The 17,370-nt window shown below is 45.3% G+C and overlaps 1 protein-coding gene across 1 annotated transcript in view; it reads left to right on the top strand.

Annotated features, from left to right (window-relative positions):
- Positions 1-15,335, top strand: part of XKR6 (XK related 6) — a 22,762-nt gene extending 7,427 nt beyond the window's left edge. Inside the window, exon 2 of the mRNA XM_009288940.1 lies at positions 14,371-15,335. Within this exon, the coding sequence (XP_009287215.1) occupies positions 14,371-15,335 (965 nt within the window). The remainder of the gene's footprint in view (positions 1-14,370) is intronic.
- The last annotated feature ends 2,035 nt before the right edge of the window (positions 15,336-17,370 follow it).

The following is a 17,370-nucleotide window of genomic DNA, read 5'->3' as shown; positions in this document are numbered from 1 at the left end:
ACTGCTCACAGGTGGGGTGGGGTGGGGACCAGAAAAGGCCTTGACTCTGTGTCAGCACTGCTCAGCAGTAACGGAAACACCCCTGTGTTATCAACACTGTTTCCAGCACAAATCCAAAACACAGCCCCATACCAGCTACTGTGAAGAAAATTAACTCTATCCCAGCCAAAAGCAGCACATCTGCATTGAAAGTTTATCCTGATTCAACCACAGTTTCCCTTTAAATGTTCATCAGCAGACCAAGGAGGCACCTCGCAAAATGCCCAGATAGCTCCCAACACATAAGCAGCTCGCCTGGGAGGCCACTCATATGACTCAAGTGCTTTGCCAGACTGGGGCATATGGCTCTGTTCCTGTCTTCCCCTCCTTCTCACCAAAGCCGGATGACAGATAGCAATTTGGTGCCCTGCTTGAAATGAGTCGCTGGTCTTGGGCCAATTCCCAGCAGCATTAAAAAGCCATCTCCACAGTTGGCAGTGGGCACTGAGGACGTCTTGCTCTGGCATGCTGAGAACAGGCCAAGCCCGAGGCACGCTGGCAGTGAGCGGCATGGGGAAAGCTTGTCCTATCATCAGCCGTATTGTCCCAGCGTGGCGGGGAAGGATTGGGTCCAGGAGCCTTTGAAGCCAGTGACGGCTTTCTTTTTATTCCGATGGGCTTTGGAGCAAGCCCAAAGAAAGACGTCATCCCTTAGCCCATCCCCACCTGCAGCTTCTCCATCCACCACCTTGCCATAGCTCTCGCTCTGTTATTTTGGAGTGCTGATAAAAACCCTTCTGTTCCGTATCATGTGCCACCATCACACATATGACATGCCACAGCCAATAAAGATGAGTCACCATTCACGGGGCAGCACTGGCAGGTAGCCAGCGCTGCCAATTTTAGGCTTTGTAAGACTGTGGTAATCACTGGGAGGGGGTTACATCATCAGAGCGCTACACAAGCATTAGCTCATGCTGTTCCTAGGAGCTGCAGGCCAACTGGGAAACTGAGGCACGGAGAGAGAGGTTTGAGTAGCCAAAGGTCTTGGGGAGGATCTCTATGCTGCAGGCTCCTGGGGAGCGAATTCATGCCAAACAGATTCCAGGCAGGATATTAAGGCTTTTTCAGGTAATTTTATGCTGCAGACTTTCTTGGAGACATACCTCTCATGGCAGATTCGTGATTAGAGCATAGGAAAAGGTGGCTGCACTCTGCTGTGCAATTGGTTAGTAAAATGCATGGAAATTCAACTCTTTTCATCTTCAGGTTGCTCTAGTGTGCAGCTCTGGTGTTCACGTCAGGCATCCAGGGCAGCATGCTAGCTCTGGGTAAACAGAGAGCACGTAGACATTGAGATGTGCAAAAAACTTGGGGAAGATGCAGGGGTGATGCTAGGGACTTCTCTGTGTTTCTACCCCTGATGTAGATGGAGCAGTTCAGGTTTATGCAACTGGCTCAAAATTGCTGAGTATTGGAGGAAAGAACTTTCTCGTTTCAGAAACTATCAGTTGTTTTAGATGATTAGCTCGAGGTGACAGTCCTGAGTGCAGCAGATATACTGAGTCAGTGGAAATCTGCTGAAATGACTTTTGTCCTAAGTGGCATTTGACCAACCTCATGCTCTCAGTGCCCTCAGTACGTTCACGTCTTTGCACGGACGCTCACTGATGGGGGATGTCCACCAGGCACGGCTGTTTCCCTATGGCAGGAGCCCGTATCTGAAATAGCCTAAGGTGCAAACAGACGTTTGCAGTAGGGGAACGGATGCATGGTTTGATCTCAGCCTGTCCTTGGGGAAGGTGATGTTCATTAACCTGTTGAAGAGGCAGTCTCAACTCCATCTTGTACACACACGAACTTCTGAGAAGGCAAAAAGACCCAGGATAGACAAGCCAACCTGAGCATGACTTAACCGGTGGATGCTGGCGTGTCATTGAGTTCTGGCCTGCTACACATCACTTAGACTTTTGCAGAGCGTACAAAGCATGGGAAGCAGAGGAAGAAACACGTTCCTGCTATTATCCGTGGAAATCAGTGTCCCTGGTGCCTTCAGCTACCCCACTGCGAGACAGCACCAGCTGCACCACATCCGTTTTTGTCACTTTGTCACTCCCCCTCACAGAAATTCTCTGCCAGACTCACTCTAGTGATGCCAGCCCTGTATACTCTCCAGAAGTGTTGAGATGCTCCTTCTTTTCAGGAGACCAGTCCCCTCACCTGCAATTATGCCGAGACAATTCCACCAATGGCCCCCTACAGAATAACAAAGATTTACAAACCGTAAGGTTAGCAAAGTGTGCACTGCTGACACATCTCCTCTAAACACACTGAATGAAGACCTCTTACCTTGGCCAGTGAGCGTGAACCAAGTTGGGTTTCCTTCCTCTTCTCCATGAGGGCAAAAGCATTTCCAGGACTGGGATGAAGTTGTTTCTCTAATGGCCTGCAAACTTTCTGTGTCCAGGCCAAACCACTAACCAGAGCTGGTTTGCAGGATCCGTGCTTGGTACTGTCACAGACTGTTTGAAACATTGCCTTGATGTTGCCTCGTCTCCAAGGAACAGGCCGTGGGAGCTGTATTTATAGCAGGAAGTTCTTTCACAAAGCCCTGGCAGAAGATGTTGCTTCCCCAATCTGGAGATGAGTCTGTTGGGTTTCATCTATGCTAATAAACTGAAACACATCAGAACATGAGCACAGCCACCAGATCTCGGTCATCCACGTGGTTCAATTATCATCACAGTCCTTGGCACATTTATAGCTCACAGCAGCTAGCACCAACCCAAACAATTCTCAGGCTTGGCTCAGGTGTTAGCACGGGCCAAGAACGATTCCCAACAAGCAGTCTGGATTGGGCCACCCTGTTTTGGAGGCTGAGACAGAATAATGACATGGGTGTAGCAGTCAACAGAATTAGGCTTTGCTCAGTTACTGATCTCTAGGCACAGGGTCCCAGGTTCAAAAGCTGCCCCAGACCTGTGCTAGGGGAAAGAGATTCTCATGGTTACTTTCAGAAGCAAACAGCAGAACTCCTAGGGCTTTCCTTTCCAGTGCTGATGTGCTCCCCTATTTTTCAGGGTATTTTAGTCCCACTTGCAAGATTACAACATCCTTTCAACTTGTGCTAGGCAGATTTAAATTCTTCTCAATGGCTGCGGTTCTCATCTGAATTAAAAAAGAATGCCAGGATAAAGATGCTGTAACAAATATCAAATGTACGGTGTTAAAATGCAAGTATATTGTATGTTTTTGTGGAGTCGTGTTGTTTCATGCCAACTATCCCTACTCAGAACATAGAAATGGGTGGGGAAAGATTTTATTCTAAATCAAGCCATGTGTTGTTTTCCTTAGCAAAGGGTTTTTTCCCCATTTCAGTGCATTCTAGTAGTATCATAAGGTGTGTTTCTCTTCTAAAGGTTCCTAGCGGTAGAGTTCAAATATCATTAGGTCTGAAAAAATCTCACTGTAGGAGGCTCGTTCTGCTCTTTGCAGAGTGTAAACTGGGAGCGACTCTGCTGGAGTCTGTGAAGAGTTTCAATATACTCAAGAATCTGAGCAAAGAATTGGCCACTAAAAGTTGTGTCTAAAGTGTCCTTCACAAAGAACCAGCTGTTGAATGTGCAACATGATTTTTCCTCCAAGAGTAACTCCTCTTGGATTTTGCCATCTTATTCTTCCCAGTTAAAGTAATCCCGTTAGGGTTTTTTTCTCCTGTTGCTCTGGGAAAGACTATTTTAAATAGGAGTGGGGAAAAAACCTAGATCTCAGCAATCAACGACCACACAACACTGCACATCTAACCAAGAGGCTACCAGAGCAGCACAGTCATACTTGGGTGTCTTTAGTCTCTAGAGATCCATGGTAGATCCATGCTGATGGTGGTGCTTACCTCTCCCTATTAACTATAAAGGTAGCTTAGGTTGACTTTTTTCCCATCTCAGGTGCCTGATAAGATTTGGATGCCTCTGGGCCATGCTGATGGCCGTGTAGATACAAGGCTCTGCTCAGGCTACTCTGATTTCCAAACTGAGGTCAGAAGCGAATGAGCACAAGAGGAACCAGAAAGTACACCAAGAAAAAGCAATGGAAGTCTATAGAGATGACTTGTACACTTCTCTGCTGGCCGTGTTCCTTTCAGGTTGAACCAGGTTTCTGTGATAGACTCTACTGCCCTGTAACATTGCCTACAAAGAGGGATTTTGCTCTGCATGCGTAGATTTAAATCCTGTCCTTGCTGGAGGTGTTGTCAGGACATCCTGATGGAGCATTTCAAGTGAAATCTCTTGGGCTCTCTCAAGGAGCTTCAAATCCTCTTGTCTGTGGCTGTTCACTTTTGGGGATTCAGGTGGGGTTCTTTTTCAGTGTGATTCTGAGACAGCGGTTAAAGGCATTCAGATTAACAGGAATTTAACTAAAGTCTTTATAATTACAGTGATGACTGTGCAGAGGGTATCTCACTCTGGATAGAGTGGCAATTCATACAGCTTTTGACAAAAATAGACACGTATAAGGGTTCTCGTGCTCTATTTCCAAACAACCTAAACTGTGCCCAGGAAATCATGACTGCTGCTCTCCCAGCACCTTTTCCCTGCAGAATTAGCCCAGGTGATTGGTACCTGGATAAATTTAGACCAGGCGCAGACCAGACCGTCTCTCGTTCCTGTATGTGTGGCATTAGAAGACAGAGGTGCACACAGCTGTTGGTTCTGAGCGTCTCTGTGAACCTCAACGCGGCCCTGCCCACATGAGATTCAGCATGCCCTTTGGAGGATGGACTGGGGAAGGATGCACCAGGGCATGGTGGGAAGGTCCTGGAGAGATACTGGCACTTGTGTAAGATAGCCTGAGTCCTCACTGCTGGGGGTATGGGTTACCAGGCTACGTGAACCCCAATTTAAGTGATAACAGCAGCTATTCTAGTTGGAAACACCATGAAATGTAGCCCCACACCGACATCAAAAACACCATCAGTAAGATTAATGAGATTTCTGGTTTACTAGCCAAAAATCACAAAGGAAAGAACTGTTCTATATTAACACCCTCAAAATAGCATCCACTGAATTTACATTTAGGGGGAGTTTCAAAATGGAAGAGCCATTTCAAAATAAATAGCTTCATGTCATAAATAATGTCATAATAATTAATGTCACATCAAAAGGGACTCCAAAGGCAAGATTAGTCTTGTTGTGTGTCCCCCCTCTCCTCTACTCCGTGATTGCCTCCAGCTTCTTTAGGACTGAAACTATTCACCAAACTCACCCCAGATTCCTGAGTGGTCTTAGACACCTGCCATGCATTGCTCCCCCTGAAAAGTGTGATTTTGAAGTTAATTGCCTTTGACTCCATCATTAGACTCCCATCAGAGACTCTGGTGGCTGGATGGACCTTCAGAAGAGGGCTTTTCTCCATAAGGCAGGGTTTGCCCATCTAGCTGTAGCAATAGAGTCACGCTGGCATTTTCCTCAGACGTAACTTTGAGAGCATAGCTGAGCCCAGATTCCTAGAAGGATTAACCTATACTGCCAAAATAACATTTTGCTGGCATAAAGCTGTCTACACGTCTGTGTTACACCTTACCTAAGCTCTAGCTGCCGTGCCTGGGCTCCCCAGAGCTGTCTGGACACAGCAGCCACCTGGGTTAATGTACTCTGCCAAAAAGCCCAGCCTGGAAAATCTGATAATATGAGAGGCTCCGTCTCCAGGAGTTGAACCACAGGTCTCCCACATTATTTTTAAAGTGATGAAGGGGATTATATGACCATGTTTGTGATAGGCAGAGGTCTGTGCACGGACTATGTCTATACCTGTAATGCAAACAGTGCTGGAGCCCAAGCACTGGCACTCAAGTGGTTCTGTTAACATGATCTTTGGTACAGTTTTGGCCAGCTAGCCCTTTCCCAAAGCTTTCCCAGGCATGAGAAAATGAGTTCACATAGTCCAGGAGCCATTCCCAAAAGGCAGATTGGATACAACTACTGAGAGAGTTTAATAGTATGGACATGGCAGACTCTGCCAGCTGGGCTCAGGATCAAGGAATAGTCCTGGCTCTGTTTCTCATTTGCTAGTTTAGATGTCACCACAGTGACCCAGGTTCTCTCAAGGCCTGGGTTCCCATGTGCGCTTCTCCCCTCTACTGTTTTTTTATGAGCTGTTATCTGGTGGTGAGCCACTATACAAGATCAAAGATCTCGGTTAGCTAAGTGAGGTGAGGCTTGTTTGAAGATCTGTGCATATATAAGGACTGAGATTTCAGCTAAGTGCTGCCAGAAATGTTTCAGCTGTGGAGTGAATGTCAGCAGCTTTTTCGCCTACATAAACAGGTAAAAACTGAGATACCTGTGGTCAGCATCCTAGGAAAGGGGCAAGGCTATTATGGAAAGCAAATAGTGGACTCACATGCCGATAAGGACTGTGTACATGCATGCCTGTTGAGAACAGCCGCCTTCTCATTGATGTAGCAGGAGGATATTGTCTTTCTGCTACCACTTTTTTGAGGATGGTGATAACTGTCTGGCTGTTCAGTGAAATGCAACTTGAATATGTCCTCTGACTGATCATGGCACCCTTCTCTCATCAGGAGGGTGTTGGGGGGTTGTTTTGCCTGCTTGGCCTTTGGTGGTATAAAATCATTGTGCTGCGTCACTTGAATTTGCCCATGTTATGTTGGGTCTGTCAACTTCTGCTCTGCAGGAGCCGATGCTAGCTATTCTGCTCATCTTAGAGCCAGGAACAGGTTTCTCCAACCCTCCTTTCTGCTCTCTTCAGCTTGCTGGGACTCAAGGCTCTCCTCTGAGCTCCTGTGGACAGTTGGTGGATGCCAAACCACTGCTGCCTAGGGTACTTTTCATCTTACCCACTTCTCCTTGTTTGATCATCTCAGTTTGATCATCCACACTCCAGGTAGAGTCAATGGAGAGACAGAGAGGCATTTCCAGAGGGCAACTCATCCCATGTCTCAGACAGCTCTCCTTGGGTGAGATAAACACTGAGGCACATGATGCAAGGAAGATCTTCATTAAGAGTGTTTTAAAAGGCTGGGGGGGGGGAGCTTTGCCAATCCTTATGTGGTGGGTGATAGCCAACATTTTCAACAGGAGATTTGACACTTCGCTGAGGGTATTCAAGGACAATCCATAACAGAGGGCAGATTATCCCGTTTCTGCTTGGCCTGGGGTGCTTGTGCCTCCTGCAGGAGGATCAGTCGCTGGCTTGCATCCAGGAGAAGATACAAGACTAGATGGCCCCAGGGCCTGAGCCGGTTTGGCAGCTCCTGAGTTCACAGAGGAGATGAATAGGAGGAGACATGACAGAAGCAGCCGAGATAATGAGAGCACAGATCAGATGAATGTGGCCAGGCACCTCTTCTAGCAGTAGAGAAAAAGGGGCATTTGGGAGAACTGAAAGGCAGCAGGATGAAAGGGGAGAAAAGCAAGTCCTTTTGAAACACAATCCATAGCGAACCTGTGGACCTCAGTTCCTCAAGGCAGTGCTAAGGCGAAGGCTGGGGTGGAACTATAAAGAGATCCAATGTTCCTGGGGTCAGTGAGGACATCTTAATTTAGCCAAAAGAAAAGGTTTTAGGAAGCATTCACTTTCAGGACATGAACAAGCCTTTAACTGGCAAGGGGTGGGAGGGCAACTCTCCATGTGAGCAAACTGTTCTGAAGTTGCCTTGCTATGGACTTTCTCACTTTCACAATAAAAGGTTTGGGAACGTGCACGTTCCTCTGGTCTAATGTGGAAAAGCCCTCCTTGTGCTAGCTTGGACATGGACTACCCTGTATAGAAACACAATGCAAGCCTCGTGTCAGGAAGTCCCAGTGGGATTCAGTGGTAGAAGACCACCTTCTTCTTGTCCAGACTTACTTGGAGATTGGTCCCTGAGTTGACTTACCTTTGTTTCCTGCCTTTCCCAAACAGTCACCAGCAGTTTTCTATTTCTTATGGACTCGTGACACTGTGTCCTGTGGGAGTCAGATCCCGGGGAGAATGGGGCTGTGATGGTCCTTGGAGGAAGGTCTCAGAAGAGCTCCCTAGCAAGGGAGCAGATGCTGAGGATTTGAAACTCACCTCTTGCCCAACGAAACCAAAACATTTTTCATGAGAAAAGAGCAAAGGACAGGACACCGGTGTAACATGTCTTCCCAGTGTGAGGCTCTGGTTTTTCATCCCTGGTCACTCCAGCTCTGAGTAGAGTACAGAGTTGTCACATAGATGTGAGGAGGCCATTCCCGGGTCAGACTTATGAGTGATGTTCACCAAAGGTGGAATAGTGCTCATCTGCCATAATGGACTGGTGACACACTGGAGAAACTGGTTAAGGAAGTGTCCTGAAATCCTATGAGGAAAATGAATGACAAAATGGTCTATGCAACCCTTTATTATTTATATAATGGTAATAATCCATATTTTTCCATGTTCAAAGTGAAAAGGAAAGAGGGAAAATGAAGGAAAGAAGACAAAAGTCATTCCCTCCTCTGAAAGGAAAGAAAAAAGAAAGATCAAGCATTGAACTCCAGCAGGAACAAATGAAAATCAGACCTGGGGTCCGATTCTGACCCCTTTTACTCTGGGGTAAGAATAAAAACAGATTAAAAAGTAAGGGGGAGCGACTTTCAGGCAATGTTGTTACAAAAGCAGACTCTGGCGCGCTCTCTTTTGTATATAAATGCATTTTCACTCCGTGTGCATCAAAGTGAAAGCCTGTTCCTAGATTCATACTGAGCTTCAGGGAGGAACGTGCCACCCAAAGGGGAAAACACAATAACAGGGTTCACAGCACAGAGGCCTGAGCAGCCAGCGAGTGATGGGGAGGAACCGAGACGGGGCACTTGGCATTAAGCAAGCGCTGCCTTTGCACAGGGGTTGATGGAAGGTTTCATGTCGCACTGAATATTTGCTGTCCAGCTCACCTGGGAGAAATGTTGGTATCTTCCCATTTTGTTTTAGCAGAGTCTTCAGGAGAATTAATGTCAGAAAAGAAATAGAGCACCATTTAGGCATCATTTTCAGGTTTAAAGGGACAGGCACCACAGTAAATACTTAGGGAATATGCTACAGTAAGTGCATTCAAATTACTTACAGCCAATAACCTGCAGCTGGATTCGTGATGAAAACTTTACATAGCCCTAGTGAAAAACCTCTCTCCTCAGCTGAACAACACTGCGAGTAAGGGAAAAATGGATATATTGTTCATTTTAAATATGCAATTTTTGGGGGTATGATTTGTCTACAGCTTTTATTAGACTAGTTGTAAAACCATGTGTAATCGCGTAGCATGAGTAGACCAGGTAGACTGGGATGGCTTTCCATGCACTGTTTTTATTCCTGCACATATATGGGCTTTAAAAACAGCAATGGCAATTTAAGGGGAGTCATTGTTTTGAGTCTCTCTTATGAATGTGGATTTTTCAAAGACCCTCATTATATTTCTGAGGTGGCCTTTTCTTTTTCTGGGCCATCGGTAGAAATTAGAGGTTGAAAACCGAAACAGGCTGAAATTCAGCCTGCCCCTGCGAGCTTCAGCAAGGCTCCAGGGCCTTCCCTTGAACTCAGAGTGGTTCATGCTCCTCTCCTCTGGTATCAGATTGCTACCTGCATTATAGTCTAGTCTACTCATGTTTTCATGATCCCAAGCAATGGGTCTGGTTTCTCCTTCTCAGAAACTCTATTCCTTGGTCCGACACTCTTCTCAGAAAGTTTAGCCTTTTATAGAGATGCCTTATTTCCCACTGCTTTCTCATTTCTCTCCACCATTTACTGTTGCTTAGTCTCTGTGCCATGTGTGTTTACCACGGAGGACTGTTCATTAGGTCCCCCTGAGAAAGGCAGAATTACTAAGGCAAGAAGTCAGCATCAAAGCAGTTCAAGATGGTGGGCAAGTTCAGCTCCAGATTCAGACACCTAAACAAAGGTGTCTTCGATGGAGGTGTCTCCATGTGATGGGGGTGTCCAAGCTTCCCTTGTGTTCAGTGGAGTTGTAGGCAATACATGGGTCTAACCAACGACCTTCGTACGGCTCTGGCTCCACTAGTTGTAATGACTCAGGAAACAATTTGGTTGACTTTTGCCTAGTGTCATTTGAGATGCCGTGAGTACCCTGCCTCAGCCCAGCTCCCAGCTCAAAAATGTTCTTGTCTTCTCTATGCAAGTTTGTCACATCTGCCAGCTCCACATGGAGGTCTGGAATGTCCTAGAGCATCTCAAATGTTGCTGGATTCCCATCTGTCATGGTTGCACTAAGCCTTAATTCTCCATTGAGTAAAGTAAGAGACATCACTCACCCATGGACACCCCGAGGTGAGTCGCTACAGTAGGAGCTGAATCCTGTCTGAAATGCAAGGTGCACTGTGATGTGAAAGAGATCTGTTCCCTGCTTTAGCATGGATTTTATATGAGACCTTGGATAAATCCTTCACATCTTAGTGCTTCTTCTGTCAAATGGGGACATTATAAAGCTCTACCTCACCGTACTGAACGTAGGTTAGAAGATGTCTCACCGTAAGGACTTCAGGGCGCATTACTAAAGGGATCTGGGGGACTAATTCTTGTGATGTGTCATTCAAGACACATGGGCTTGACTCCTCCATGGTGCTGACTATGGCCTGTGAGTCACTTATTGCTTCTAGCAGGTGATAGGAGAAGTTGAAGGGATATTGTACAACCCCGTGCAGAGAGTCTGAAGATAACCCCAGTCTATGCCAGTCTGACTTGTTATGGGCAGGTGGGATACAGAGCCCACACATGCAGCCACAGGGCTTCCAGCCCCATGGTAGCTGATGTCCTCCTGGCTTGAGAATGCCCACAGAGAGGTGGCAGTGCATGGCGGGTATTTTCCGCTCCCAAGACTAAGCACAGAGTGGGAGGAGTGGGAGTGGGTTTTTTGAAGTGACTTCAGTTTTAAACCAACCCCAACCCTTTGATAAACAAACCTTGGGAGGGAGTTGAAACCCACTCATGCTAGATGAAGGTGCGTCAGTCACCACGTGCAAAAGTCAAAATCAAAATAAAGAAATACTTCCCATGTGATCCAACTTGCCAGGACTTTTTGTTCTAGTTATAATTGGAGAGATCTATCTAGTTGCTTAGAAATAAGGCCTGGAGAAGTGGAAAAGAAAGGAAAAGTTTATCCCACAGTCTATAAGAATGATACGTTGTATGAAGACGTCACAGGCTAGAAGTAACAGGGAAAGATGGGAATGAGAAACTCATGGTCAAGATGACAAAAGCCAAGGCGTGCTTTGTCATTTAGGTCTGCATAAAATAGCCAGGGAATAATTTCTGTGGCAACACAGTAAGAAGTACTGGAGAAGTCTTTATATGGCTCCATGGTTCCTGTTGATGTCCACCTACTGATCACACCGCCCTTACACCCAGGTCCAGATCCTGCTCATCACTAGGATGCCAAAATTCACATTTTGCACAGAGTCGTGAATTTTTAAACAGCAGCAGGAATATGTCAAAATGTCTAGAGCTACTTCATTCCCCCCCTCAGATCTTAGTGCAAATGAGGAGGCAATGAACTTTTTTGTAAGGGTAGGACTCATCCTGCCTGACTGCTGGTGTTCGCAAGTCCCCGCACTCCCCTGTCAAGGGATGGAGACAGACACTTCGGGAGCATGAGTCAACCCCCCTTGTCCCACACATGGATCTTAGGACAGGGTGAATCACTTTCTGGGGGTGTCTGCCTCTCTCTGTTGACTCGAGGAGACATTCAGATGACTATCAGCAGGCATGGTACCGTGCAACATGAGTGACTCAGCACACATACTCTCAGCCAGCTCTGTGCAATTTACAGCAAAGACTGTGATTAGTGTAGGTTTCTGCACTGAAAACATTACAGTGGGAAAAGCCTTTATGTGTATACTGGGTTTTTGTTTCTGGTGTATTTTATTCCTCTCTCTATTCCAGAATAAATGAACCCAACAGAAACATTTTTAAGCCAGTGTGACACATCTGTCTCTTGTGGGTTGGCGCTACTTGAGTTTCAGTATACAGGTACATCTAATGCCGTACAATTTTCCAGTATAACAGCACTAAAATAAGACAATACATGCCTTTTTTTTTTTTTCCTGCTAACCATGGAAAGTTTTTAAACTGAATAGCTAGAAGATACTGCAACAAGCAGTACTTATACACATAGCAGCACTTACCTTACGAATTGTGTGGCATTGCTCAGCCTTCCAAAACTGTTGATTATGTCTACCAAAAATGTAACACATCTGGTAGGTTAAAAATAAATCTAATCTACATCTGTTTGGGGCTGAGGCTATTCACTTTCAGAAGTTTCCATCCATTAGGGTCCCCAGGTCCTATATGCAAGTGTTTCTTATCAACAGTTGAGGACTTAGAATTTGGGTAAAAATGTGGTTTTCTCAAAGATGGCGGCCTAAAGCTTTGATAAGGTCCCTGATCTTACTGGTTTGTTGTTTTTTTTATATTCAGTCTGAAATGCTAGTGCATGCATGAGCCCAAAGCCAAGGTATTCAGAGAGAGACTTGAGAGCTGGTGGAAAGGCATAGTTTTGGTGGACCTACAGGCTGGGAGAATTTCAGTGAGGGGCAGAGGTGGAGGTCTGCCCTGTCTTCTTGGACACCTTCTCCATCACCTCTCCTCCAGACATAGCTGGGCTGGAAGGGGGCAAATCTAATCCCACCACACTGTGGGGCAGGTTCCTCAGAGAGAAGACAACAAAGTCTTCTTTAGATAAAGATAAAGAGTCAGTGGATCTTCCTCCTGTCCCCATGGGAGCCAGGTCCGTGTGGGCAGAGGGAAAAGAGAGAACAAGATAGGAGAAGAAGAAATTTGGAGTTTTCAGACATTTTAGCTTTTTAACCCTGAGCAGCTGCAGCAAGCTGCTGCTTGGGTTTTCTTAAAGTAGTAAAAGCAAAAAAAGAGCTGGACCTATTTTCCAGTACGTTAAACATCAGAGATGGAGGGGCGTTTGTTATTGTTTGTTTTGTTTGAAACCACTAGCATTTTTCCTTTAGTTTTTATAGGTGATGCTCCCAGATAAGTCTTTGGCAAAGGTCCAGTCAAAGTCTAGCTACCAAATTATTTAGCTTCCCATCATGGATCTTAGTCCACTGCCTGTTCCCTCACCTGCAGAGCAGTTGTCCAGTGAACAGCAGTGGGAGCAAAGGAATGAGATGCCAGTGGCCTTTTCTTTTCCCAGGAATCTGTCAATTAATTTTTATTATGATGCTTTGCTCAATGAGTTGTTCAATTTACCCTTGCGATAATCAATGGTATTGTATTTTTAAAAGCTCCTGAAGTGTGATGGGGCACTATTTTAGCCATTGGAGCAAATAGTTGAAGTGTTGGTTGTAATGGGGAATAAGTTCAAACCCCTTTGGAATATCACGGGGTGCCTGCCCCATGCCAGGGCGCAAGGGGATGAGTTGGAAAACAAGGGTGACCCCAGGGCAGGCAATGTCCTCACTGGTGGGAGCAGGACCTCAGGGTATGAGTGCACGGGGCAGAGCTGCATGTTGGTAATGACTCCCTCCGCAGTCCCAGACAAGGCAAGGGGATGGACCAGATCCGAGGTCCCTCCAGGGGATCCCACCAGGAGCAGAATGAGACAGGGCTGGAGGCAGGGCTGGAGACACGACTGTGACTTGGATCTGTGGTCCATCCAGAAGACAAGGCTGGAGATAAGCTAACTCCAATATAGGTCTTCAGTCCATCCTGGAAACAGGACAGAGGAGTTGCTGGAGGGATCAGGTTCTTTGTTTTGGGACCATTTGGAGGGTATTGATGAGTCTTCATGTTCCCTGTATTTATACACTCATCTGCATGGGACCACAGGGTGACAAAAAAACTGACCAATGGCCTGTTTTTCCCAAAGGTGAATACAAACAGGGATTCCTGATTAAGGCAGAATCAAATACAAGTCAATGTGAATGTTGCTTGTATGAAAGTATTTTAGAATAAAAGAGATCCATGCAGTTACAAGGAATATAGATGTCCTGCTCTTGCGATGGTGCACGCCAAGATAGACCCCTTTCTACAGAAAGCAACCTTCATACTTGGGCTGCAGCGTTTAGATGGGCTCTGGATTTTAAATTCTCAAATGTGGATCTCATCAGGATGAGGACAGAGGCTGTTCCCTGTAAGAAGAGAAGAGCTGGGGTGGGGTGGCAGAGCCAGCGGCTCAGGAATATGATAAACATCATGTGCTGTGTCAGAGAACTCCTGAATACAGCATCGTTTCCGATTCCCACACTGATATTTCTGTATTTCTCTCCTCTAGACTGTAAGGACAACCTGACGTGAGTTGAACCTTTGGGCTACTGAGCCTGCCCCAGATGCAATAATTTAGTGAGCAGATGATGTTTTCAACCAAACCTCCTGTCTAACTCAGTGGATCTGTGTGTCTTCCGGCAGGTGTGTCCTCTGTGGCCTCCCTGATGTCCCTGGCTTGGGTGCTAGCCTCCTATCACAAGCTTCTTCGGGACTCTAGGGACGACAAGAAGAGTATGAGCTACAGAGGGGCCCTCATCCATGTCTTCTGGCGCCTCTTCACCATCTCATCCCGAGTTCTTTCTTTTGCTCTCTTTGCTTCCATCTTCCAGCTCTACTTTGGGATCTTTGTAGTGGTCCATTGGTGTGCCATGGCTTTCTGGATCATCCATGGTGGGACAGATTTCTGCATGTCTAAGTGGGAGGAGATCCTCTTCAACATGGTGGTAGGGATTGTGTACATTTTCTGCTGGTTTAATGTCAAGGAAGGGCGGACTCGATACAGAATGTTTGCGTATTACACGGTAGTCCTGACGGAGAACGCTACCTTGACACTCCTTTGGTATTTTTACAGAGATCCTGACACTACTGACTCATATGCCGTGCCAGCACTGTGTTGTGTCTTTCTTAGCTTTGCTGCTGGGATAGCTTTGATGCTGTTATATTATGGTGTGCTGCATCCCACGGGGCCAAGAGCTAAGATCCTTGTCAGCTCCTGTTGCGCCGAGCTGCTCTGGGGCATTCCTTTGCCCCCCGATGTTGAGCCCATGGCACCCCAAACCCCTGGGTACCGGGGGGCCCAGGCTACGCCCACCAGAGCGGTCACGGAGCAACAGGAGGAACTCACAGCTGACACTTGCTTGCCCGTTTTCCAGGTGAGAGCAATGGTACCATCTACTCCATCTGGGCGACCCTACCCCCCCGAGGGGCCTCTCATTAAGATTGACATCCCAAGAAAAAGATATCCTGCATGGGATGCTCATTTTGTAGACAGGAGGTTAAGAAGAACTATCAACATCCTCCAGTATGTCACCCCCACAGCTGTAGGTATTAGGTATAGAGATGGACCTCTCTTATATGAGTTGCTACAATATGAATCTTCACTTTAAAAGCTCCTTAAAGCAAAAGTAAAAGAGGGGACCTTATTTTTGTTTACGGTAAACACAGATCATGAAACAAACACAAACCTTCAGATAAGCTTTCTTTCTGGTTGCTGTATGTATAAAAAAAAAAAAAAAGATATTCTCTATGTTTTGTAAGTAAAAACAAAAAGAAAAACTTTTCTTTTGTTTTTTACACACAAGAAACAGTATTTCAACTTCCACACCTAGGATTCACAGGTGGAGAAGGAGGCATCTCCACATCAGTTTTATACCGTACACCAAGTGTAGAACATTATTTATGGGATTGGTGCTGATTGAAAAATAAAAAAACAAACAAACAAACCTACAACTGCCTTATGCCCTTAGGTGCTGAGTTTCATTAAGTACTGTCACCTTTCTCATGCAAAAGTCTTTGATGATTATATGCCAGGAAAAAAACAACCAACTGAAATACAAACCTTAAAATTAAAAAAAAAAAAAAAAAAAGAAAAGAACAACAACAACAAAAAGAGAGAAATGGATGAAAAAAAATCTTGTTGCTCTTATTGGATTTAGCAGAAAAAACCCAAATGTCTAAAGATAAGAAAGCAAAGCCAAGACAACCCCCATGGAGTTTGATTCTTCCAACAGTTGAAAGACAAAATCAGGTCTGTAACTCAATTTGGCAATGCATTTATAACACCATTTGGCCAAGCCAGCAAGTCTTGACCGAGTCATGTTATAAACGCGATCCCACCATGTAACTGTTTTCCTCGTGTAAATGGGCCATGCGTAATGGTCGGTTTGCACCAGATTAATACGGTAATACAGTATCTGATCTTGTTTCGAACAATTGCACACGCTAAAGCGCCACTGACTTCAGTGGAGCAAATAACAACCGTCTGAGCCCAGAATAAGGCCTGCCACCTTGATTTCTGGAAAATAAGAAATCTGCAAACATTGAAATTGTATACCAAAAACATTACACTAAAGTACATTTACACATATCTAATAACTATTTCAGTAATAATAAAACTCAGCATAGTAGCAAAAAGCGAGTCAATTTAAAGGCACAATACTTGATCGGTGACTGGCAAAATAATTTGACCTACTGTATCATTTTAAGGCATACATGTATTATTTGTAATCTCGTGTAAGACCTGTCACGTCTCATTCAGTGCGAGCCTTAAAGTGATTGTAAAGCATCCTTCGTTCCATTTTGGGGGTTTTGGGTTTTGATTTTTGTTTTGTTTTGTTTTGTTTTGTTTTTAAGGAAAACAAAACATGAAAATCGGGATAAAAAAAAACAAACAACAACAAAACAACCAACAAACTTCTTCAAACGGTAATAACCTGTAAACTGACTCACGTCTTGAGATGATTTGGTGCTTTGTATTTTTGTTGATGTTGTTGTTGTGATTTAGCTGAGAATTCTTCAACTCGGTACATGTGGGGAACTGCTGATAAAAACTGTCTCGTGTCACCCTCTACTGTAAGTACATGGCGAGAAACAACACCAGAGGAAATTCAAGAGTGTAGCGAGAGCATCGTGGTTTAGCTTAGCCTTCTCACCGCAAGGAGATGCTGCCACCTCCGATGATGGCAAAGCCTAGACGGTCACCTGCCGAGGGTTGTGTGGTTGTCTTGACACTTCCAAATAAGCCGCTCGGCATCTGAACATTCACATCTCTCGAATTCTGTTTCTGTGCTGGAATCTCTTGTTTCGAGTTAAATCACGGGTTTGCGTCTATCCAACACCCTTTTCCGTTTCGAGAGTATTGCTCCTTTAAAGGCATATTCCCGTTTCAGGGCATCTTTTCAATCCCACCATCCCTCTACTTGGGAGGGGAAAAACAACAACAAAATGAGATATTTTTAAGTGAATGCTGTAGTATTTTCTGTGTGTACTTGCAATTTTTTATTCCAGAAATACTGTAACTGTCTAGGGTGCAAAACTCCCATGCTGACCTATTCTGAAGAGAAGATCAGCATGGGGGGGATATTTTTTAATTATGATTATGATTTTTTTTTAATTTGAGGAATCAGTTGGTTTTTTTAATTA

This window comes from Aptenodytes forsteri, unplaced genomic scaffold (assembly GCF_000699145.1).
Source record: "Aptenodytes forsteri isolate BGI_AS27 unplaced genomic scaffold, ASM69914v1 Scaffold57, whole genome shotgun sequence".
NCBI lineage: Eukaryota > Metazoa > Chordata > Aves > Sphenisciformes > Spheniscidae > Aptenodytes > Aptenodytes forsteri.
This window is presented reverse-complemented; position numbering and strand designations above follow the sequence as displayed.